Here is a 26,768-nt window from a genome sequence, read left to right on the forward strand (position 1 = left end):
GATGGGCCTATCAGACAAGGGAATTTTAATGTACATTAGGTGCAGCCATCACAGGGTACGTTCCAAATTTAGAAAGTAGGAGCGTGGCCTTTCCACATACTTGTAAATTTATGATGAATCTATTGACTTCCTTTGTATTATAAATTGGTTCCCAAACAAAATGATAGATGGTGAACAATAGTGTCCACGTCTATACCGTGCATCACAGCCAAACCCAGTAATCAGGGACCTTTGAGACTGCGCGTCTGTTGAATGTTCTGATGTCAGTCTTTATAGATGCGAAAACCATGAGCTAACGTTAGAAGCTAATACATAATAATGTTGATTACATATAAGATACCGTTTCAACGTATGTTCAACACTCATTGTATGTGGGAGGCCATTGTGGAAAGCAACCCCCCCCTGCTTGACATAAAACCTTCCAGTACTTTTTGGCAGTGCACTATTCTCTAGGTTCCCAGATTCTTCAGCAGATAAAGTGCAAGTTTGTATTTACTGCGAGTAAGTGAAGAGCTGGCTACTTCGTACAGTAGTGATCAAAAAAACAGTTTTAAACACCACCAGTTTTTATAGTTATTGAGTGTTTGTATAGCGCGTAGCTACCCATTGGGTCTCCCTGCACTTAGAGGACAGATAGACCTGCTTGGAGAAGAGACCCAAAATAACCAGGTTTTTAGCTTCTTACAGGAAGTGGATAGGGAAGTGCAGCATCTAAGAGACTTGGGGAGAGCGTTCCATAACTGAGGGCACAGAAAAGAGGAGCGTCCACCCTTCTGGGTGCGCCTAACTCTGGGAACTGTAAGGGGGGGATGGGTTGCTTGAAGACAGAGTACGGGGTGGTAAGGAGTGGTTCGTTTTTGCAGATACTAAGGTCCTGAGCAGATTTATTTATTTATTTATTTTTTTTTTTTAACCTAAAACAGAGTGCCTAGGCGCTGAGGGGAGGGGGTGCTGCTACTGCTCGAAAAAGCCAGGTTTTGAGGAGGTTCCTGAAAGTGAGCACGTCCTGTGGGTAGGGAGGGTTTTACAGGTCTTAGCGGCGAGGAAGGAGAAGGATCTGCCGCCGGAGGTAGTTCGTTGGATGCAAGGGCGAGGCTGGCGGAGCAGAGCTGGCGGGCGGGGGTGTAGAAGTTGAGTCTGTTGTTCAGGTAGGCTGGTTCGGTGTTGTGGTGTGCTATGTGTGCCTGGGTGAGGAGCTTGAAGGTGATCCTCTTGTTGACTGGGAGCCAGTGCAGGTCTCTTAGGTGGGAGGTGATGCGGCTGCGTCGAGGGGTGTTGAGGATCAGGCGGGCGGAGGCGTTCTGAATGCGTTGCAGCCGTTGTAGGTGTTTGGCCGGGATTCCTGCGTAGAGTGCGTTGCCGTAGTCCAGTCTGCTGCTGACGAGAGCTTGGGTCACCATTCTTCTTGTTTCGGTCGGGATCCATTTCTAGATCCTGCGAAGCATGCGGAGGGTGTGCATGGTCGGTGGGTGTTAGTGCTGTTCCCAGTGTGGTCAGCCACCAGGAGTCGTCCCAGGCAGAGGGGGCGGGGTCGAGAATGAGGACTTCCGTCTTGTCCGAGTTCAGTTTCAGGTGGCTGCTCCTCATCTACTCCGCGACGGCCTTCAATCCCTCGTGGAGGTTGGTTTTGGCGGTGTGCGGGTCGTTTGTGAGGGAGAGGATGAGCTGGGTGTCGTCGGCGTAGGAGATGATGTTCAGGTCGTGCTGGCATGCCACTTGTGCGAGGGGGGGCATGTAGATGTTGAACAGTGTTGAGCTGAGGAATGAGCCCTGTGGAACGCTGCAGATGAGGTCAGTGGCTTCGGGTCGGAAGGGTGGGAGGCGGACTCTCTGGGTTCTGCCGGAGAGGAAGGACGTGGTCCAGTCCAGGACCTTCTCCTGGATTCCGGCTTCTTGGAGGCGTGTTCCCAGTGTGCAGTGGCAGGTCCTGGAGGATGAGGGCTGAGGTTTCGCCGTTGTCTAGTTGGCGTCGGATGTCGTCTGTGGCGGCGATGAGGGCTGTCTCGGAGCTGTGGTTTCGTCTGAATCCGGACTGGGATGGGTCTAGGATGTTGTTGTCCTCGAGGTGGCGGGTCAGCTGTGTGTTGGCGATTTTCTCGATGACCTTCGCCGGGAAAGGGAGCAGGGGATGGGCCGGAAGTTCTTGAGGTCCTTGGGGTTCGCCTTGGGCTTCTTGAGGAGGGCGTTGATTTCGGCGTGCTTCCAGTCTTCCGGGAATGTTGCTGTGTTGAAGGAGATGTTGATGACCTTCTGTAGTTGGGGTGCAATGGTTGTCTGCTTTGTTGAAAACATGGTGCGGGCACAGGTCTGACGGGGATCCTGAGTGGATGGAGTTCATGACCTTGCGTGTCTCGTCGTCGTTGACGTGGGACCAGGAGGTCAGCTGGTTGGTGCAGGTGGCGTTCGGGGTGGGGTCTGTCGTGGTCTGAGCGGACGGGATGTTGAAACTGTTGTGGATGTCGGCGATCTTGGGATGGAAGAAGGTGGCCAGTGAGTCGCATAGATCTTGCAAGGGCCGGATGTCGGTGTTGGCGCTGGGGTTGGAGAGTTCCTTCACTATGTTAAAAAGCTCTTTGGTCTGGTGTGCTGTCGTGGAGCAATTTCTTCTCCAGCTTCCTGCATGTACGTTTGGAGGTCAGGAGTTCTTCGGTGAACCAGGCAGCTTTCTTGCTGGTGTGGTTGATGGAGAGTTTCTTTAGCGGGGCGAGGGTGTTGGCGCAGTCTTCTATCCACTGTCTGAGGTTACGGGCGGCGGTGTCTGGGTCGGTGGGGTCGGTGGGTGGGTTCTGGGCGAGGGTGGAGGTCAGCTGGTCCTCTGTGACTTTGCTCCTGCAGCGGCGAGGCAGCTGTTGGGTGCGGTGGTGTGTGGTTGGTTTCTTGAAGGTGAAATGGATGCAACGATGGTCGGTCCAGTGGAGTTTGGAGGTGTTGTTGAAGGCGACGTGGGTGCTTGAGGAGAAAATGGGGTCGAGCGTGTGGCCGCGGCGTGGGTGGGTTCGGTGACTAGTTGTCAGAGGCCGAGGTTGGCGATCAGGGTGGGCATCATTGTTGTTCTCGAGGTGGAAGTTTAGGTCCCCGAGGAGGATGTAGTCTGTGGAGGTGAGTGCGTGGTTGCTGGTAATGTCTGCGATGGAGTCGCTGAACAGGGCCCGGGGTCTGATATAAAGTTAACCTTTCATGTGTTATAACTCACTTTAAAAAAGTTACTTTCAATATGGGTGACCAATTGGCTTCATGTCACAGAACACCACTATTACATTCCTGGACTTTGCTTTTACATATCAGTGCATTCTGGGAGATGTAGTATTGGTTGGTTTTTATGTGAACCCATTGGAACAACACACCTAATAACAATGATATGTAAAAGCAAAGTCCCGGAATGGAAAAGTAGTGTCTATTCTATTGTAAAGTGCTCTGATATCCTTCAGGATCTTGTTCGCGCTATATAAAACTTTATAAATAAAATAGGTGACATGGAGTCAAATGGGCACCCTAAAAGTGGTGTTTGTGAATGTACATTTCAAAGTAAACAGAATTTCGCAATAATTGCACATAATTTCTTCTAGCGTTTTATACATAATTCTGTGCAAAGCCCACTCAAATATATAAACTTGACATTGTCACAACTGGCTTCCATGACCTAAGTTTCTATTTTGTTTTTTCGTCTGTGCCTTCCGATATCATCGTGGTAGGGAGGACATATTTCCATTATACGTTTGCATAACAATTTTACGAGTGTAGAGACACATTGTGCACACAGAGATGTGGAAGATGTTTGTGGGCGAGTGGGGTACTATGAGTCAATGGAGCATTTTTGGGGTTTAATTCTACATTCCTAACTTTCAAATCGGGTCATCTTAAGACACAACTTGGCCAGTATTGAGCTTATCAAGGCAGATTAGTGCTGTCTCTTCCCCAAACCAAAGGTTTTTTAAAAAACGATTTTCCCTTGCTTTGATTTCTGTCTTTGACTGTGGTTGTTACCGTTTAAAAATTGTAGTTTTAACCTGCCTGTGATTGGATATTTTATTACCTGTTTTTGTGTTTTAAACTTGTTTTTTCCTGCTCATGATTGCTTCCATTTAACGTGTTGAATTGTGGGATTTGCAGTCCAAACTCTGTCGTTTTTCCCTCTCATTGCTGATGACTTTCAGTTTTCCCTCCAAATTTCTCCTTTGCTCTGTGCTAAGACCTGTATATTAAAACAGTGCACCCCCAGCCACCATTTTGTGTTCACAAGCCAGTGAAACCAGCCCCCCTGCCCCCCCCCCCCAGCAACACGGATATTCTACATCAGAGGGTGCTTCTGTGAGCTGTTTAAACTGTGTTTACTAGGGACTGGCACTTCGTTTTTTGGCCAGTAGAGGGAGTAAAGTTTTATTCAAACAGTATTGTTAGATTTCAAGTTAGTGAGGCCTTTACCTGCAGATGTCCAAAGTGTGGATTGAGCCTGTATGTCTCCTAGGAAATTCTGAACAGGAAAAGCAGCTTCCAACTCCCTGGCCAGCAAACCTTGTCTGAGGTCGCTGGGACCGTATATGGTCTGATATTGTTTGTTACATTGGTACGCTGATTGGTGGTTGTATCTGATGTTTCTATTGGATTAGGGTTAGTGTCCTCATTGGTTGGGTTTTTGAGTGTACTGATTGAATCACAGACCCAGAAACCAATCAATGTAGGGTTGTGACTAGGGCTAGGGTTAGGATTTCTATTGGAAGTAGGGACTAGGGTTTCCTGTGTTATTGGTTGTTAAGACTAGGGTGGGACTAGGGCTAGGGTTAGACTTTTAATTGGAAGTAGCGATTGGTTGCTGGACTGGTTGTGGGACTAAGAGTAGGGTTATGCTTTCTACTGGAAGTAGGGACAAGGGCTTCCTGTGCCATTGGTTGCTTGGACTTGGGGTTGGACTACTGGTAGGGCTAGGGGCTCTATTGTACATAGAGATTAGGGTTTTTGAACTGATTGGGTGCTTGGACTAGGGCAAAGATTGGCCGTACGGTCCTGGTCTCCTATTGGTTCTCGGTTGTTAGGGCTAGTGTTGTGATTGACTGATGCGGTCACCTGATTACTAGGTCTATAAAAGGCCAGGCTTGGGGCGTCGAGGCTAAGGGCGGAGAGGACATGAGCAGTTGCCTGTTTAAGCCTGTTCAGGGCGGAGAGGACAAGGGCAGTTGCCTGTTTGAGCCTGTTCGAGAGTGGTCGGGTCCAGGGCCAGAAATGCTGCTCAATATACATTCCTCCATTATGCATCTATATACTTTCAATGTACTTATGGATCTATATATTTCTCACTTTCTTCTAATTTAGCATTTCCAATGCACTTTCCCATTTCTCAGCCTATACTTCGCTCAATATATCCTCTACATCCACTCTCTCATTTAACTCCAAACCCCATACCACTACTATGATCCCCAAAATAACCCTTTCTAGACTCTCTCCTACTCTACCCCTCCTTGCATCATCTTACACCTCTTTTACTATACCAATTCCCCCAAAACAAACCTTTCTAAACTCTTCACTCTTTTCTACCCCTCCCCAACCCTTCTCAATCCAAATAACTGACTAAAACATCCACCACTAAAATGACTTTCAAGTTTCACCATACTAATTCAACACGAATCCTGATGGGTTCCAGAGTAGCGTGCTACTTGCGCTTCAAAACCTCATCAGGGGTAGCAAGCGCTATATGAATACAAACCTCTTTCCCTTCACTATCCTGCCACCTATCCTTCCCTACCCACAGGTACGTACTGGGAACCAAAACCAGCCCTAGCATAGAGCTCGCCCGCACCCCGCGGGTTGGTTGGGGGTGCCGTGGGACCGTGGGGGGGGGGGTTCGGGGTGCCGCCGAGTTCTTTGCCAGGACCGGTTTTTGGCCGATTTTGTTTCAGGAACAATTTTGCAAAAACGCCCCTGTAACAAAAACGGCCCCAGGGGCAATAAACTGACCCCCACCCGTGCGGCGCACCGGGGGATTGCCCGGTGCCCGCTACAGCCAGTCCGGCCCTGCCTACCCAAATAACTGAATAACATATCCACCACTCAAATTACTTCATATTTTACTATACTAATTTTCAACACTAATCCTTCATGAGTTCCGGAGTGGCTTGCTACTCGCCAGAAAAGCGATTCAACACCCATCAGTGGTAACAAGTGCTATATGAATGCAAACCTTTCTTCCCCTTTTATCCCTCAGTTATCCTTCTCACTCCAAATAACTGACTAATATCCACCACTGAAATTACTTTCATATTTGACCATATTCATTCACCACTAATCCTTTATGGGCTTCCTGAATAGCATGTTTCAACACCCCATCAGGGGTAACAAGCGCTATATAAATACAAACCTTTTTTCTCCTCTATCCTTCTGCTATCACTCTAAATCCAAATAATGGACTAACCTGTCCACTTGAAATGTACTTGCATGTTTCACTATACTAATTCAACACTAATCCTCTATGGGTCCCGGAGTAGCGTGCTACCCGCCGAAAAAGAGCTTTGATGCCTCGTCAGGGGTAGTAAGCGCTATATAAATGCAATTACAATACAATACTCTGCTATCCATATTGAATGAAATAGTTTTACGCTTTGAAACACAAATGGCAAATTGCATTTATAATCACTATAAAAGTGGCTAGTAAATGTTTGGTTAGAAAATAGATGGGATATTACTTGGTGGTGGGGAGACGTGCCCCGACTCATGGTGTATTCACTATATAAATCAATATGGTGGTAAACATGGTGGTAAGCAGCAAGTTGCACCGTGCTCTAGTTTCTATTACTTTAATACACTGTTTGATAATGGGCAACTCCTAGCCTTCCTGTGTATCTCTTCCATTTTCTGGCAATATCCAGGCACTTTGAAGGAGGCTTAGCTCTAGCACTGCTCGTTAGGGCATAAAAAGTGAGAGGTGATTCTCCTTTAAGCGAGTTATAAGTAGTGTGGAACTAAAGTACAAGACAATTGGTTTTTGCGCAGTGCATCTGTTCGGATAGCAGGACTGAAGTCATGACTGCAGGACACACCTGCAAAATGAGCCACATTTGGCCACCCTAGAAGATTGCTAATTATTTTTCCAGACCTGGCTTTTCGGCCAAAAACACTTTGCATGCTGGGAGTTGTAGTCTGCCTTTTAGCCATTGCAAGTAGTGACTTTCGGGCCCCAGCATGCACTGAACAGAGATAGGACTAGAGGAATCCAGAATTGAATTAAGGTGCTTCTGGCATCGGGTCAGTTGTCGACGTTGCGGGGCAGTCCCTGGCTCTCTTTTCATGGACTTTAGTGGGTCAGATAACCCACCTGGCGACCTACAAGGCTGTCAAGTGGCTCCAGGGCATGTGACTTCTTCCACCTCCCTGCCTTCGCGTTTTCCCGTTTAGCATCTGAAAAACGGGGCTCAAAAATACCAAGCATATAAACTTAAGTTGACTAAAAACCTGTGAGTCACAGATTGAGTCAGTCGCACGTGACTCTGAGCCTTAGCCGGCCATGTTTAAATTGTTTAGAAAAATCCCAAATAAATACTTGTACTTTCTTCCCCGGTAGGAAGAGCCAGTTCCCGGAGTTGGCTCTGTGTGATGGACAGCGTTTCAGAACCGTAGTGGAGTCTCGCTCAGGGGCGGAGCCAACGCGGCATCTTGTGGAAACGGATGCAGTCAGACTGGTGCATCCTGCAGGACGGCTGCGTCACGGTAGCCAGGTCAGGCCTGTAATCACCTGAGGCGCGAGCCAAGGGGGGCAGAGGCGCAATTATCCCGCAGCCCGACCTGCTGTGCTCGTTCGTCGCGCGCCAGCCCCGCGTGGCAGGAAGGTGATGCGTAGGGGAAGTCAGGTGGCCTCTTCTCTGCCAACGAGCAAGGGCATGGAATGGCGTTTGTCACCAAGGGCGTGCGCAGAAGATTAGGAGACGGAAAATAATGAGCTCTGGCGATGAGCATCATCAGCCTCGTGGTATGTTTTGCTTCCTGTCTTTTCTCATCTTGTCACCAATGCCTGGAAACAGTAGAGTGTCTTTTTAAGAGTAAGGCGCCACCGATAACCATTCCCTGCACAGAGCCACACATGTAGCCTCACTTTGAAATTTGCACTGTGCTTTAAAAGGACCGGGACACACACACGTACTGAGTACCGGCACTTTCATTTGAAAGGGAAAGTGCCATCACTTTTTAGCTTTGGTCGTTTCTTTTAGTGGGAGAGTATCACTACTTCCCAGTAGCAGACAGGTACTCTTGGGCCAAGAGTTCTTTTAATGGGCCGGTACTGTCCGATAGGGGATGCCGGCACTCTTTTATTTTGAGAGAGAGTGAGTACCGGCACTTCTCAAGAGTGACCTCATACTTTTAATTGGAGAGTACAGGCACTTAATACTCACATCTATATTTTAATTTCAAGCGCCAATTGTGAGTTATTCCATTCGCCACATGACAAACAGAATAGCTAACACTGAAATCAACTAGTTAGATTCCGAGTGATTGAGTCGTTTTGGATGGAATCCAGTTATGAGTAGGGCACAGGGGCGTCTCCGGGAGATAGTACCTTGCCCGATCCCAAGAGGGCACCTATAGTCACACCGGAAAATCTCCCAGGTAAGAGTAACAGGTCCACTGAAACCATCATGGCTTTGTGGTTAAAAAAAGGGCACAGCCGCAGCTCTGCCCCCATCAACACCCCCCCCCCCCCCCCTTATAGCATGCATGTAATGTGTTCCTGAGCCTGCCCTGCCGACACACTCCTCACCCCACTGTCCTTATAAGCAACACACTGCGCCCCCCACCTCTCACAGTTATCAGCTGCACTCAGCAAGTAGTAGATGTCCGTGGAACAGGGGTGGCTGGTGACATTTGAAAGTGGTGAGGCGTAAACTAATTTGCATATTGCACCGCAGCGAGCGAGCGCAGCGAGCGAGCCCGAACCACCTTGCATCCATCCATACATCATTCATGCATCCACCCATCCATCCATCCACCCACCCACCCTGCATCCATACATCATTCATTCATGCATCCACCCATCCATCCATCCACCCATCCTGCATCCATCATTCATTCATGCATCCACCCATCCATCCTGCATCCATCATTCATCCACCCATCCATCCACCCTGCATCCATCATTCATTCATCTACCCATCCACCCATCCTGCATCCATCCTGCATCCATCATTCATTCATGCATCCACCCATCCATTCATCCACCCGTCATTCATCCACCCATCCATCCATCCACCCTGCATCCGTCCTGCATCCATCTATCCATCATTCATGCATCCATCCACCCATCCATCCACCCTGCATCCATCATTCATCCACCCTGCATCCACCCTGCATCCATCCTGCATACATCCATCATTCATTCATCCACCCACCCATCACCCATCCATCACCCATCCATCACCCATCCATCATCCATTCCTGCATCCATTCATGCATCCACCCATCCATCCTGCATCCATCAATCATTCATGCACCCATCCATCCATCCACCCTGCATCCATCATTCATTCATCTACCCATCCATCCTGCATCCATCATTCATTCATGCATCCACCCATCCATTCATCCATCCATCATTCATTCATGCATCCATCCACCCACCCACCCATCCATCCTGCATCCATCATTCATTCATCCACCCATCCATCCATCCACACTGCATCCATCCTGCATCCATCATTCATTCATGCATCCATCCACCCATCCATCCATCCATCATCCATCCTGCATCCATTCCTGCATCCACCCATCCATCCATCCTGCATCCATCATTCATGCACCCATCCATCCACCCTGCATCCATCATTCATTCCTCTACCCATCCACCCATCCTGCATCCATCCTGCATCCATCATTCATTCATGCATCCACCCATCCATTCATCCACCCATCATCCATCCTGCATCCATTCATGCATCCATTCATGCATCCACCCATCCTGCATCCATCATTCATTCATGCACCCATCCATCCACCCTGCATCCATCATTCATTCATCTGCCCATCCACCCATCCTGCATCCATCCTGCATCCATCATTCATTCATGCATCCACCCATCCATTCATCCACCCATCATTCATCCTGCATCCATTCATCCACCCATCCACCCACCCATCCTGCATCCATCATTCATTCATGCACCCATCCATCCACCCTGCAATCATCCTGCATCCATCATTCATTCATCTACCCATCCTGCATCCATCATTCATTCATGCATCCGCCCATCCATTCATCCACCCATTATTCATCCTGCATCCGTTCATGCATCCACCCATCCACCCATCCATCCATCCACCCATCCTGCATCCATCATTCATGCACCCATCCATCCATCCACCCTGCAATCATCCTGCATCCATCATTCATTTATCTACCCATCCACCCATCCTGCATCCATCATTCGTTCATGCATCCACCCATCCATTCATCCACCCATCATTCATCCTGCATCCATTCATGCATCCACTCACCCATCCTGCATCCATCATTCATGTATTTTTATGACCATATAACTTGCACACAGCTTGTCAGTGTTCAATACCAGTCTCGAACCTTGTACTCCAGCACCAATGATACATGATTAATATTAACTGTTTTTAAAACATGTATGTATTCGACACCAATTTCACACCTTAGTCGGAACATCATTTTTATTTGTTTTTTAAAATATCTATTTAACACCAAAGTAAGTCATGTATACATTTTTATGGTTCGATAAGAGGCTCGAACCTGGTTTCCCAGCACCAAAGTCGGCCGCGCTATCCGTCAGGGGTTATGTACCCGGGCTATGTATTGACCACCCAATCCTGGCGCTGTATGCAGCGCCAGGATTGGCTTGGGGGGGCACCATGACTCGTCGCCCTGTGTAACCCCGGGGGCTGCGGCCCGCCCCCTGGTCCTCTCTCTAAGGGGGAGTTCCATAGAAACGATCTGCGCATGCGCGGGCATGTTTGTGCCCAAAAATACACTTGCGCAGCTGCAGCAGGCCCATTCTCCGCCCCCCCCCCCCCCCCCCCCCCTTGGCCCCTGCGCACTCCGGGAAAGTCGGGTGTCTCCCGGTTTCCCGGCCGGCAGATAGCGTGATTTTTTAAAATATTTGTATTTGGCTTCTAGTGACAACGCGGTAGGTCCATGGGGCTTAGTGGGGCTACGCCCCTACGCCCCAATGGACGCACCGCGCCTGCAGTGGAATTGTCCAGGGAGTTGGGTAAGGCTTTTGGGTTTTATACCTGTAGCTCTGGATCTGTGTGGTTATTCCACACTGATACTCGTGTGTGTCATAACCTCATGGGGAGCTACCAGGCCAATCACAATCATTCATTCCTCGCCATGGAGTTTATGGTGAACTTTTGGTCAGAGCCTTTGAGGGTTAATGCACATATGCCTGAGGTATTTCTACATATGTTAATTGAGTCCCAGGGAATGATTGTTTCAGGGTCCGCTCTGTTTGTTTGTTTTTAATTTTTTTTTATTGTATTTTTGGAAGGCTGGGATTTTAAGTACTAAGGAGTCCGTGCTCCAAGTTGCCGGGAGCCACCACAAGGTTTCGGTTTCTTGACAAGATAGTGTGCTGGACCGGAGTGAGTGCTTTTTATGAACTAGGCAGGCAACCGTGACAATATATTGGCCTTCCATAGGCAGCCATGTAAGCGAAGACCAGATGGAGTGACCTGGTCTTATTGGGAGACCCCTGAGGCCCGGCAAGCAGCCGCGTGCAGCAAGGCCTTCATCAGTGCAAGGCGTGTGTTGGAAACTCCAGGTAAAATGGCCTTTCCATGGCCCACTCTAGATGGGACGAAAGCGTGGATCACTACTTCCAGGTCATGAGCAGGGAGGAAGGGTTTGATTCCCCGAATAATGTTAACACTTACTATGGGAAAATCAGAAGCCCCACATTGCAAACTGCTGTTGGCGAAACAGTAAGGACTGATAGAATGTGTTAAACATGACTTGAAGCCACTTGGAAGCTCTGCATTTTTGTCATGTCCCATCTCACTGTGCCTGCTTTCTGAGCTTTCAAGGACACAGTCCTTATGCTGTCTGGGTATTCATATAGTGTATACTAATCTGGCTAAAACGTCTATGTTACATCGAGACACGTGGGTAAAGCACTGTTGTGTGAAGTTCCTACTCCCTGATATTTTGGGAGTTTTATGTAGCGCAAACTCGACCCGAAGATATCGGGTATCAGAGCGCTTTACATAAGCACCAGTTTCATTACAGCTGGGCACATTCATTTTTGTTAGGAGCTTAGGAGATCCTCTCCCCTAGTTTATGCTGTTTTGGAATTAAAATAACGGTTTGAGCCTTTTTAGGTGACCAGAGAAGAACCCGCACACCTCTTGCAGTGAAATTATGGTTTTCAGCAACATTCTGTACTAGTACTATGGAAAAGAAATCGGTGCTCATCATTATATTGCTAAGTAGCATTTGTATAGCCATTCCTTCGCTAATGTGAGGTGCTGAAGGACATTTTCGAATGAGTAGCACATAACGCTGCTGGGCAATGTGTGGTTGGCAGTGCTGTATTTGTTGTGATTCTATGTGGGAAGCATTTGAGAGTTGTGCATGAGTGACCAGAAAGGTGCACATATATTATTGTTTGGTACAGTGCCTATCCATGTGGGGAGGAGAAACTGTGGGAGAATGGGCACAAAAAATATATTTGTAATTAACAGGCGATCATAATTTAGTGTGCAAGTTTCATTGCTGGACACATCTGTTAGTGTCCCAGCAGTGCCATCTAAGGATATGCATGATTGCCCTTGTCACAGCAGTGCTACACATGCTTTACAGGGTGTGCTCCTTATAGTTTACACCAAGCTCTGGTGCTTAAAGGTAATTGTAAATGTGTTTATATAGTGGCTACCACCCAGCTGAGGCATTGAAGCATTTTACGGTTGCCAGCACATTACTCTGGCTTGTGGTTAATTAAGTGGTTATAATTGTTTTTTGTTGCTTTTTGGATTTGGTCTGTGTTCTCAAGCATGCCATTCCTTGCATTTACTCCAGTTTCTTTGTAGTAGATTACATTAATGCAAGTTAATTGTGATGATGATTAGTGTGAGTTCATGCGAATGGCTTGTGAGATGAATAGACCAGCTAGAGGAGATGAGGTGTTGGGTTTCATATGGTCTTGCAGAAGAAGAGATTGTGATCGGTGAGGTGTTGGCAATTTGCTAAAGTACAAAAATGGAGAGTAAGTGAGACAGCCATGTGAATTAGAGTAGGCTACACTCAGAGAGTAAGGCAGGCACCGGATGTAATATGGAAGGATAAAAGGCAGAGACCCACTTTCGCCTTCATACAAAGACATTGTGGACATGCTCGAAAAGAATTTTGTTGTGAACAAAATGTACCTTTCATGGCAACGTTTTATTGCATTGTTCTCCCGCCACCCACACCCCCAGGTTGTGCCACCCTTTACTTACCCCTTTCCCGCCAAAAGCCTCCTTCTCTACGTGTTCTGTTTCCTTTCCTTCCCTTGAGGTGTTTCTCCTCCTTGTCCTACCCACAATCCTACCCCTGAATTCCTCTCTCCCACTGCAAGATCGCCATTTCCAGTATTCCTCATTCCCTACAGCAGTGTGCCCCTTCCCAGTATTCCCCTTTCCTTCTTCCTATCCCAAATTGACTCCTTTTTTCCCTTTCCTCTAGTATCCATGATTGACCGACTTCAGCTCTTGCTCTTCCCCTCCACCATTGGCATTGTCCCCTAAAATAGCTCACCCTAGGGATCACCGTACCTAGGGCTGAATTTATTATGAAACTGCCTTCTCTTCCAGGTCACCCCTCGTCTTCTAGCCATATCCCTTCTTCTTGGGCACCCCCTTCTTTGCCCCCTCCAACTGCCCCTTCCGTGCAACCTCCCTGTCACATGATCTTCCCTCAGTATATCTACAGGGTCCCCCCCTGATTTCTCATCAAAGGTGCTCCTCTCCACCAGTCCTCCGACTGACCCCCTCCTCTAATCTGTCCTACCCTTGGTCACCTCTCACCAGGGGCTATTCATCCATAGGGTCTTCCTCCTGAAGCTACCCACCCTCCCCTGCCCCCCCCCCCAGAAGATCTTATTTCCCTCCATCAGGATGTCCTCTCCTAGGATGGGGGTAGAAGCATATGGGCGAGAGAGAGTGACGTGTGTCAGGTAGGGTACAGCAGCACATGGGCAAATGAAAGCGAGGGAGGAGAAGGGCACACAAGGCAGATAGCTGGGAAACACATGCACTCTCAAGGAATGCTTTAAAAAGAAAAAAGTAGTTCCCTAAAAGCAGAGAAAGCACAAAAAAAACAGCCAATCAAAGATGTGCAGAGTTAATTGGCTTTGTTAATGTTTTTTTAAAGATGTTGCAGAGCAGCAAGATGGCCGGGCGGACGTAATCTGCCTCGGCTCCGTCATCCCCTGAGTTGTCTTGGATGCATGGGGCACCAAGATCGCACTGAAGCTCTTCATTCTGCGGGGGCTGAGGTCCGGAGTAATCAGAGACCGGGAGACTGGAGGAAGCGGGCGGCTCCACATCTCCAGAGGCACTGAGGACCTAGATCGGGAGGAGCGGCCCGCTTCCAAGATGGCGGAACCTTCGCACAGCGTCTGAGTGATCCTAGAGGGGCTGTCCACTCGACACCAAGGAAGTGCACAGTGAGAGTTGGGGGCGCCGGGGGCCCCCAGTTGATGAGCAGAGACGGCGAGTAGGCCTACTTGGGCAGGTGACAGGATGCCCGGGAGTTGGGAGCCGCCCACGCTGGGAGCCTTGTGCGAGCTGCAGGTAGAAGGTACCCACCCCTGGAGACTGGGAACAACTGGGGGCCTGCTGAGCCCATTTGCATAGCGAGCAAAGATGAGTGGAGACACTGTGGTGGCAATTGGAGCTCTGGCGCCTGACCTCAAGATGGCGGCCGGCGCTACCATCCAGTGCTAGCAGGAGTGAGGCTGCAGCCCCATGGGGGGAACGGTGGTGACCTGAAGGGCCGGCGACAGTGTCCTCCCTTGCTCCCATCCGAGACAGACTGGGCAACAGCGATGGGGCAGAGAGCTGATCCAGTATATGCTCCAGAATACCCTCCAGGTTTCTTTTTCTTTTTATTATGATTTATTAGTTTTACCAAGTGAAAGGGGGCAAGGAAAACGACCACCAGGAGGGGGAGAAAGCTCCTGTCTCGGCTTGCCTGACTTCAAAATGGCAGCTGGAACCTCACCCCCCTCCCTAACGAGAGATCACGCAGGTGGCACCCCCGCAGCAGGTGGGGGGGAGACTGGAGAGAGTCATTGAGGCACCTTGACAGGGCTTAAGACGAGGATTCGATGGCCCAGGCACAGTGAGACACGGAAACACCCAGCCCATGCCTGACCCTAAGATGGCCGCTATGAGTCACCTCTAGGAGAGCCACCATTTCAGGGGCTTAGAAGGTCCTGGGCCCATATCAGGGACAACTCTCTATGGACGCATCCTTACCCTGAAGCAGAAAAAGGGGACCCCCAGAGACAAGAAGGGCCCAGCCACAGTGGTCCCTACCACGTCGTGCTACTACTCTTAGAAAAAACGGACATTGGCCATTCCTCAAACACATCTCCCATCCGGCCTACACATCAGGATATGGAATTTGTAAACCTACCTCTGACTGTGGAGACCTAGCTTTTTGACCGATGCCCGGTGGAGCTACTTGATAGCTAAAGAGGAGATGGGCTGTGGACTACCCCTTCAGCCGTCACCTACCCAACCGGTCTTTGGACAGAACTTACTTCGTCTCTGTTGTATTCTCCCTCCTACCCCTTTACTCCACCCCCTTTCTCCTTTACGCTCCATTTATCCCTCCTCTTTGCTCTTTAATTGTTTTCCCGTTGAGACCTAGCTGTTTGGCTGATGCCCAGTGGAGATACCCGATAGCTAAAGAGGAGATGGGCTGCAGACTTCCCCCTCAGTCGTCATCTACCCAGCCAGACTAGGTTCAGACTCTCCTTCATCTCTCCACCCTATCTACCTCCTACCCGTTTACCCCACCCACTTACCCTTCTAAGCTCCCATTTATTTTATCTTCTACCCTCTTGAAATGTTTTTCTAGTAACTGATGTAACGTGTAACCAATGTAATTTTGTAATTTCTGTGGAACCTTATGTAAAGCACTCTGATACCTCCGGGTCTAGCCAGCGCTATATAAAACTCTCAAAATGAATAAATAAAATGTGCAACGTGGCTTAAAGTAAACAAAAAAGTGCTAGGACGCAGTCAATGCTGGCTGCGACCTATTGCTTTGTTTTGATTTACTTTGAGCTAAGTTGCAAGGCAGCCCTTGCTGCTGTGCAATATGTTAAAAAAAAAAGTATAAAACTTTGACAACTCCGGTAGGTCTTGTATAGGCGAAACCTATTGGCTTTGCCAATGCTCGTTTCCACTGAAAGGACAGATCTTGCTGGTGAAAACTGACAGTGCTTGAATGTGAGGAGGAGCTAGTGACTCTATTTTATGTGCACTCAGGAGATCTGAATCTCAACAACAATTCAGAGTTGAACAAATTGTGTGAAAATGGGCAAACTGATTCCCCTTTCTACATTTGAGTTTCCTTGTCTTCTAAAAAGGTCAGCAGTTTCTTATCCTTCTGGAGACATCTTTTTAAAATACCAGACTCTTATCCACGGGCATGCATCTTGTGTGCCCATACACAAACCATTAAAAAAACCTCTTAGAATTTGTTTAATATATGCATTTGTTAATTTAAGTTTTCAAATACATTAAATGTTTATTGCAGATCCTCTAGCTTAAACACGATGGCTCAGCGAGGTAAACCATTTCAGTTCCACGGGGATTGGGGCAGCAGGGAGTGCACTTATTTATTAGTAGTGACAGTTAAAAATGGTGCACGGAACCGGAAGTACAACTCCCCTACCCTTCCTAGGTTTAAACAAACCTTGACTATCGATCAACTATATTGGTTTAGCACCCATAAATGTAACTTTCAAATTGTTTTTCTTTTTAGTTGAGTTCAAATATAAAGACCGGTTAATTGGGCAGTTGTTTACTTCTTTCTAGAAAAGAACCGCCTTCTTGACATAGTTGTGGATAATAGATTAGATGTAGCTCCTGTTACATCAAAGCCATGCACAGCAAATAGAATAAAATAGTAAATAATAACTTTTTATATAGTGCCTCACACTGCAATTCTGCTATTTCTACCTGCTTCAAATAAAAGTTGTTACTAATAACCAATGTAATGTTACTCGATTAACCGACCCCCGAAGATTGGTATGCTGAAATTACCTTATCAGGTTTCTAACATGTGACTTGCAGAGCACTAGAAATCAGCAGAAATGGTTTACCTCAATCAACTATATTGGTTCAGCACCCACAAATGTAACATGCAAATGTTTTTTCTTTTTAGTAAAGTTCAGCAAAACACACTTTAAATAGTGTAGCAAAAATTCTCCGTTTTATTTTCAACAAACATCAATTGGGCATTTTTATTTCATGATCCTTTATTCTTCATCTTGAAAGTCCGTAAAACACGTAGCCCAATTAACCTGTCTTTATATTTGAACTTGTCACATGCTAAGCGTGCAATTTTCCAGCTATATCTGCTGGATGTTGCACTCCTAGTTTTATTGGTTTTTATTGGTTTATTTGTGGTTACTGCTATTCCAATGTGTAGTAGTAGTAGTAATCTTATTTGTATCAGTTAATTAAAACCATTACAAAAGTCTGTCTTTTATCTATTTTAACTGAGTTATGTTATTATGATGCAGCCCTCCTTACTAAAAGCGCCGGGACACTCTTTTTGAGTAGCCGTGCGCTATACAAAAGATAAATAACATAACATAACATAACATAAACTTTAAAAGCAGCAAATTATCACATACCATTATATAGGTTCAAATTTACCCAGACCCATAAAACAATGAGACAAGTAACTTAACGTATACATAATCAGTTAGACATGACCCTTATAATTATTTAGGTTCTAGGTATCGATAAAGTGGCAAAGTGCATAAACAAAATGCACAGTTCTATCAATTCGATAATTGGATAGGATTAATTTATGCTGTCCTCCCTTTTGATTTAGAATACAAATATTATAAAATATGAACTGGAGCTCGAAAGGGTCCAATAAGATACATATGTTTAAACTTAGTTATCCGGTTCATATGCCTATGACTCGGTGGCTAAACCAGAAACCTTAACAATACATTTCATAGAGATAGGTGGTACAAGATAGAGAAGCGGATAAAAGTATCTTCATTAGTTGTTAAGTTAATTATTGTAATCACAAATCATTGACCACCTGAACCATAGTCATCACCGACTACTCTTACCGCTCACAAAGTTTTATTTTTCAGTTGCTTGACTGCCAGTCACATACATTTCAAATAGCAGGCTGACCGTTGTGGAAATTTCCCAGATTGTCAAGCGTCAACGGCATCTTTACATATCCTCCGACTTAATTGCAGAAAAAACGGTTGCAACCAGTATCTTCTAAGAGCCATTAAAGGGTTTGCACTACTAGTATTTATTTCTGACTTCTGCGATGTATACTGCCTCCTGTGGTTTCCATTCTTTAGGTGATTTATAAGTACATAGGTTTACGGCATAATAATCATTGCTTGAAAAGGGGAAAAAAAAGGAAAATCTTTGAAGTTGCAATATATTTTACATAGTTTACCTTGTATTGTACCGGAATAATATTTTCTTGGGTGATCTACTGTTAGGATCCATAAGGACATGTTGCTCTAGAGCAGATGATGTAGGATGGAGACCGGATTAAATTGAAAGGCCCGCTCTTCTCACATGATGTTCCTTTGATGGACATGTGCTAGCTGCTCTTCAGAACATCGAGCTGCCAAACGAAAACACATTTTTGTGGGGGGGATGTACCAAGTGATCAAGCTTGTGCTGAGCTCTTGGCAATAAGAGTTGCATTTAGATACATGTCAGGAGGCTTTTCTGAGGAGAGACCTACACCTTTGGTGGCACCACATGTTGGCTGGTGTTTCTCGATGGGTTTATTCCATTGTGGAGTGGTATTGAAAGACGTGTCTTTCGATGTGCAATGGCAAATACACCTGGGATGTAGGACTTGAACCTCAATCCTGTGTTCATACAGCTTGACTTTTCCTAGCACTTGAATACCTGTTATGGCGACATTCAGACTTTTGTCTTCTTTCCAGGAATTGGAGCATTGAGAATTATGATTGGAGATTGGTTGGATTTTAAATGTACCAGCTGAACCATGTGTTGACTAATTGTTGACAATTGCTGTGGATGGATAGTTGGATTACCAGTAGTAGATGGATGTTGTTTTTCCTGTTTGTGAAAGAACTTGGAGATTTTTGACAGTAAAAATATACATTCACTTTGGCTTGAAACCGGCCTTCAGGGGACCTTATTTATTTATTTATTTAATCATTTTATAGAGTGCTAACCAGACCCGTGAGTGTATCAGTGCGCTTTACAGGATTAAGGGTGGTATACAAAGAGTTAGGAAGGGAGGGACCAATTGGGTAAATAGGTAGATACATTATACAAGAAAAGAGTTGATCCCTTTCTGATAACTGTACAGCAGTCCGTGTTAGACTGTTCTTTTGGGCCCTCTGGCACTGCCATATCCATCAGCTTGGAAGTTCAGTGTGTGAGTTTTTTTTGTTTTTTTTTGGACGTGTCACGGCAAACGGGTAAAAAAAAAAGGGGCCCAGACACTGCCCCTTTCAAGCATGCTCATCTGGCACAGCCAACACTAACAGGAGTGACTTGACAATCAGCGTGAATGTCTCTCTGATCATACACTCAGTCTACATCATTCCATAGTAGGTGTATGTCCAATCGGAAATTCTGATTGAGCGATCCAAGGTTTCCATTTTAGAAGTGGTGGTTTAAAAAAAAAGTGTTTACACTTGTTAACAGGTGGAGGATAAAGGGAATAAATCAGTTTCCCAATCAGAACCTTGGTATGCACTTGATTCAGGGCTGGACTGGCTACCGGGCAGTTTGGAATGCTGTCGAGCTGCTGCCTGATTTAATTGCAGTGGGGGCTAATTTCGTCCATGGAGACCTGCGTGTGCTACGAAATGCTGAAAGCAAAACAAATTTCGTTTAGTTCACGCAGGTCCCCATTAACGAAATCAGCCCCCAGCTCAGCAGCATTCCTAACTGCCCGGTAGCCAGTCCAGCCCTGACTTGATTACAAATATTTTATATTTTTTACTTTCTTAGGCTCCGCTATCGGCACTGCTGAACGCTCGGGTGGTGGACTACTAAGGCTGCTTAGTCCTTGATTCCAGTTCATTCCCATTTCCTCTATCACTCTACACGTCTTGCACTAGGTAAAAACTGAAAAAGAAAAATAAGTCCTAGTCCCGAGAACTAAGCTGGGCTGGTGCTCCCAACCTGTCTCTACTGGCACAAATTAGGCACTGGCCACATATATGATCTGTTGTGCAAGTATACTACTGTAGGGTATGTTCTAATGTGCACTCTCCTGTAGCCTCTATGGCTCAGTCCAATATCAATCACAAATGATACACGTGCTTGGTGAAGGGACTATCTAGGGCAGAGGTCTACAACTTTTTCACTAATGAGAGCTACTTATGTCCAATTAAAAGTATCCAGAGCTGCCGAAAGTGATGTGATAGTCCTTTCAAGACTGTAAGTAGTGATCACATCAGTCCATTGGGCAGGGTTGCCAGCAGGCAAGTAAAAAAAAAAATCAATTTGGAAGGCATCTACATAGATAATACGTAACAGCTATAGCTGCTATTCCCCGGCACCACGGTAATAATATGAGTAATAAATGTTTCCAACTCCAAAAAGGAGCTTCAGATTTATTTTTGAAATCGAACGATTATTTTCCAAACATTAGCTTATGGATTCTGAAAATACACACATTTTTGTCTCCAATACACGCTTTTAATTTTGCATACTAAAAAATAATATAACCAACCAAAGGCTTTCATGTTAGTAGTCTAAGATGCACACAGGCGAGCTACTCGCAGGTAGCTGGAGAGCTACTGGTAGCTCACAAGCTACTCATTGGAGATGCCTGATTGAGGGAGATTGATCTGTGCTAAGAAAGCTTAAACCCTGTAGGTGCCATGGCATGGCAGTCATCCACATTTTATGTGTAAAATAAACTATGTGGGCTTCTGTGCCCTTTGGTTCCTCGAAAGAGAGAAGACCATGACATATATAATCCGACATAGCTCTTCAGCCCCTCGGATATCCACCTACAGATGGTACAGTCTGTGGAGGGATTCTTCCCAATTACGTTCATCACATCTGACAGATTGTTGTGAAAGTCAATGTCATATAAGGAAGGCTTATTTAAATCCAGCCCCACATCTCATTGTCTTTTGTTAGTTGATTCTGACTGGGACTAAAGGGCGCACGCGATAACACAAATCTGACTGCCATCTCGTATCCTACACTTCCTTGTCTTCTGTCTCACCGCGGGAGCATGAAGCTCACGTCCACTACCAGCGACATTGTTTAAGCCAGAGCTGTATCAACTGTGCCAAGTTGTTTTGTGATCCGTTGTAAGACAAGCGACTACCACTGAGGAGCTAATACCGATACAACACATAGGATCATGTAATCCCTGTATAAATAGCGGTCATTAATTTCTTTATAATCGGCTACTTGTGACGTCCCGATTATAAAGAAAAGATGTCAGACATTGAGTATTATACAGTTATTACAGTGGAATTCTTATGTCACAGTGACTGCTGCCTGAGCCGGCAGGCGAGGTGAAAGGCAGGTCAGGTCACGGAGCTTAATTAAAGCAGCTGGATAAAGCAACAAACTGAAACATTGCTTTTCTTTCATCTGTTTCTATTTTGATAGCTTACAATGACCATGATAAACACAAAGAATATGTTAATTCTTTTGCACTCCTTGAATAGAGAAAAGCTAGATCTTTCTGCATGTTTCTACACCTCTGTGCTACTGCAGCTTTTTTTGTTTTTAAACTGACTTGTATTGAACTGTTTGTTTGCAGCTAATATCTGGCAGGGTTTTGGTGTGTTTAATTTTGCACTAGAGGTTTTATTCTTATTCTTCATGTTTGCAAACATGCTCGTTCTTTCATATGAAAGAGCTACACACCCAGGTTTTAGGTGGTTTGTGGTAAAGGTGATGTTGAGAACATGTATTATATATGATAACGTACCCCTTGGTGTAAATGATGAGGATATTGCAAGTCACCTCAGAGTTCCATAACATTAGAAAGGAATTCTCCATTCGTCTTTGTTCCTCTCTATGGTTGTGGAACTCCTCTGTGACTTGCAATATCCTCATAATGTATGGGAGTCGGTACTTTGGCCCTCATACATTGAGATTGCACAAATAGTACAACGCAACAGACTGCAAGATTGGTTTGAGCAAAAGTAATGGATTCGGGGAGCCATTTTATTGAGATGAAAGCAGGAGAAGAACGGTTAACATAGAGCGCATTATAACCTAATATTTTATTCAGTTACCTGAAAAGAAATAATTGGAAGACCTAAGGAAGAAGATACCTAAATCTTAGACATTTCATCACAGCAGCACAATGGTTGTGACATTAGAAGACATATTATGGTCGACAAACAGCAGCTCTGTTTCACTTTTCACATCTGTCGGAGCACATGCAAGGCTTGCATGCTACTTGGCAAAACGATTTTATGTTCATCCTCCCTTTTCAACATGACGACTTCAAACACATCTCAGCAGAAAGTAGTTATGATATTAGTGTTCTGATATTTCAAATGATGAAGATCAGTTTATGTCTGACAAACATCGGACGGTATCCGTAGAAAATAGTGGTAAAAGTAAAACAGCCCCCCAAAAAGAACTTCTCGAAAGCATTAATTTGTAAATGCCACCCAGATATTACTTTAAACACTCATTTCTTTCACCCCAGCTATCCTTTTGAATATATCAATGGGGGAGGTGGGTGCGTGTGTGTGTGTGTGTATCTGATAGCGCATTCCGCTTGGTCCATATAGGTGGTGGGATCTCAGGTCCTTTTTCTCTCCCATGCATTGTGTACCTTGAAAAAGGTATGCTGCTTCTCTTTCCTAAATGGCAGAAGTGACAGGGAAGCAAGCTTCCACAGCAGTGTTCCAAATTATTGCACATAATCAGCGACATCTTGATCAATTTGCAACATTGTCTGGGGAGGACCAGATTACCTGTGGGGCTGCTATCATAGGATTTTAGGTACCATGGTTGTGTGCAGGGAAGCCCCTGTATCCCTCCTTTTTCGCAGAAATAGCGGAGGTTTGGCATTCCTGCAGGCTAAAGGCTTTTATCTGGTTAGTTTTTAGATCTGTTATTTGTTACACTAGTTAACCACATTTTAGATAGGGTATGTAAAATCTACAAGAAGATAAAATGCTATTTTGTTTTTTTGGGGATATCACATTTTAGTTTTTCAGTCTGCCACATCTTTCAGTTGTTGTAGCTTCTATGACCATCCAGAGATCTCTCTATTTAGTAGACTATAACCTAAATTACATAGTAAATCTCAGGCAGCCTGGCATACAGTCAGCAATGACTAAATAGCTCTCACTTTTTAGGTCGAGCCTGGACAGCACATGCGCTGTTGCGAGGCATGCAGTAGTGGAGTATGGTTTAAAACCCCCCCACTCTCCGCCCATATTTTTAATTTGCTTGTGTCCTTCATAAATGCTGGCTTCTAAGTGGTTATTAGGCTTGTTAGTCCCTCCTTGGTACCGCCTTGTGTACATTTGTTACCTCCCATAACGATTGGTCCTTTTACTGGTGTTTTTACATGGTCTGCTTTACAGGTCGGTGAGCACCATTTTATTTAAGGCTCTTCCCCTATTCCACCCACTACCTCGCAGCAAGCCGCACACTTTAATTTTAACTAATAGTGGTCCGCTTTAACTACAGTGGCTGCGGTTTTTAATTTATTTTAGCGGAGCATTCCGCATTTAGAGGCTGCACTTATTTATTTATTTTGTCAACTAGTGTCAATGCAACATTTTCACATTTATGGAGGACGCGCCCCTTTCTTCACACAAACTGTGTCTAAAAGGAAGGTACGCGGCAGACATTAAAGTGAAAGCGCTGCATGCCCACTAGTAAAACAAATATTTGCAATGCAGTAGGTCTCGCATTTGCGAGAGTTTAAGGTGTTGTATTTCCAATAGCTTAAACTCTTGTTAATGCAATACCTATTGCATTGCAAATGCTTGTTGTCTTTGGACTCCTACTAAAGACAGCTAATCAGGTGGCAGGAGTCTGCTTCTGGGAGGGATAGCATGTGCTATGTTTGTTCCAGTTCTCCCGATCGAGGCTAGTTCACCGTACAATTTCAGAGAAAGGACACCACTTTATGCTGTAAAAATACCTACATATGTACATATTAATCACATATATAGTTTATCATAATTCCCCAAATCTGTGATCGTGAGATAAGATTACACAGTCGGGGTAAAGTTTGGATTTCGTCACCTACCATGACACATTTTACACAGTGCTTAGTAATCTACTTTTTTTATAATGTTCAGTTATTTATAGTAGAAAGTACTTGGTAATAATTTGCTAGACAAAAAATAACTAGCCCATACAGGTAGGACCATGTCCTTGATTTTTGCAGTCAGAAGACCGCTGGCACCTCCACAGGCATCTAGTGTATGCAAAGGAGCCTCCTTTTATTATGGTCTCGCGTGAAAGCACATCGCACCAGACAATTGGGTGAGCATTGCTAGAGAGGCGCTTTGGCTCCGCCCACACATTGGGAGCCAGGACTACGTGTTTTGATTAGGCAGGAGTGTGATTACACAAAAAAGTTCTTGCTCTCCATTTAGTTTATTTATTCAGCTGTACAAGCTTGAACTTTCAGGGGTACACTCATGACTTGGAATGCTATTAAAAATGTCTTAGATGACTAGATATTTCTTGTTGTTTTTCTCTGGTAGCCACACAGATGGGAGGAGGGCAGTCATTAGCCTAACTGGATTTTTAGGTCTGGCTTGACAGTGGACCCTGACCTTTTAGCTTACACCAATTTATTTTACAATTATTTGCTTCTATCTATTCCCATGCTATTTACTTGTAGTGCTTCACATTACCATACATTTACAACATTCCTTTAAAGCCAGGCCTATAGGCAGTTTCAATGCTTGTTAGGACTGGCTTTACAGCACAGTTCTAGTCAGACATTCTGCGATCAACAAAAAACAGAGCTGTTTGTTGCACTACTGGAGAGGTTATTTGGCTCCTCCTACGTTAACTACAGCATTGATTGCGCAGAACATGTGTGCTTCCACTGAAAATTAGTACCCCTGTTACATTTTATGCCTTGTTGGAAAGCTTATTCCCAATATTCTAGTCTTGAATTGGGTATTGTGGCAATTCCATGAATGCTGTTAGTCAGATTCTGTAGCTCTGAACTGTTTGTTATGAAAGGTGACAACAAATGCAATAGGTATTATTAATTTATTGAGAAAATAATTTGCTAAAGTCAATAAGCATGTAATGGTGAGTTGTTAATATATTTGGAGAAAGCCTCTACACGGGTATCTTGTTACATTGAACTTCACAGATTACCATTGGAGCTAAGAGAGACACACCCTCATGGTAGAAGATTTGCACTGTGAGAAACGTTGTTAGGCCCACTTAGGAGTGGGTGTATATAATTTGGCCATATGTAATTGTGAACATATATGTAACTGAATACATGTAAGCCTGGTGGTTGGCCTGTAGTCCAGCTTATGTTCAATACAATAGGTTGATGTTAGTTATTGTGATAAGCAAATTATTAAGTCTGCAGGTCTGATTGTTTGGGAAAAGTTATGTCAGATGCCTTATGTCTGTTCTGTTTATTACAAACCACTGCACTGTTATAAAGGTAGTAAGGCTGATTTATTTACAGTGAAAAAGATATGTTCAAGACAATAGGGATTTCAGAGTGGATTGTTATTGTAGTATTAAAACATGCAGACAGGAATGTTGTTACATGGACTCTGACAAATTACTGACGTAGGCAAGGGTTTAGGTGTTTGTCTCCCCTCTGCAACAAGCCATGGGGTAGAAGATTTACATTTAAGAATCCTTGTTGGCTCTCCTAGAAGACGAGTTTTATTGTTTTGCCAACTTAAGTTTTTTTAAAAACATTTTTGCAATTTTATGACTAGCATTTAGCGGTGTGTTTATAAAGTACTTTTTAGATCTGACCTAACTCATATATTCAATCTATGTGCTCTAAGATGGACTCCTTTACCTCGGGGGATGGAGCGCCAAGCCGGCGGAGCACACCTGAATCCACTGCCAAGAACAGTATAACTCACTCTGGGCAAAGTGTCTTGCAGAGAAAAAAGTTTATAAAACCAGCAACTTTTCTAAACTGTTCTTACTGCAAGACACTTTGCCCTGAGTGAGCATATTTACTGTTCTTGGGAGAAAAAAAAATCTATATATATACTTTAGACCCTCTTCAGCATTTGGAGGACTTTTTAAGTCCCACACATTCTGTTTCTGTCCATTATAGCATAGGACAGCAGGTCAGCTGATTGGCTGTGTTGCCTCTGATTGGCTGCATTTTGTGTGATCACGTGTGGAGACCTGCCTGAAATTGAGTGCACTTCAGTGGCAGGCTTATGCACCAATCCCTTTTAGTTTGGCTTTTTTTCTTTTATTGTCCCCCCTCCCCCTTCATCTTTCTTTCTGTTTGTTTTTTAAATGTATTCTCATTTGGTGTGGGTGGTGACTAGGCACCTCCCTAGAAAATGCGTTCGAGTCTTTTGTTTACTTCTTATTTCATCTGCAGTGCACTGCATCAT

At 45.1% G+C, this 26,768-nt stretch overlaps 1 protein-coding gene across 4 annotated transcripts in view; it reads left to right on the forward strand.

Moving 5' to 3' along the window:
• ENTPD1 (ectonucleoside triphosphate diphosphohydrolase 1) overlaps window positions 1–26,768 on the forward strand; it is a 300,189-nt gene that overhangs the window by 9,032 nt on the left and 264,389 nt on the right. The window contains exon 1 of one of the 4 annotated variants that reach the window (XM_078643529.1): window positions 7,670–7,954. The exons of 2 other annotated variants lie outside the window; for them this stretch is intronic. In XM_078643529.1, the coding sequence (XP_078499655.1) occupies window positions 7,921–7,954 (34 nt within the window). In that variant the 5' untranslated portion in view covers window positions 7,670–7,920. Of the gene's footprint in view, window positions 1–7,669; window positions 7,955–26,768 lie in introns of those variants that run through there. One more of the 4 variants, XM_078643528.1, reaches the window with a different exon arrangement.

Source organism: Lissotriton helveticus, chromosome 5_1 (assembly GCF_964261635.1).
Source record: "Lissotriton helveticus chromosome 5_1, aLisHel1.1, whole genome shotgun sequence".
Lineage (NCBI taxonomy): Eukaryota > Metazoa > Chordata > Amphibia > Caudata > Salamandridae > Lissotriton > Lissotriton helveticus.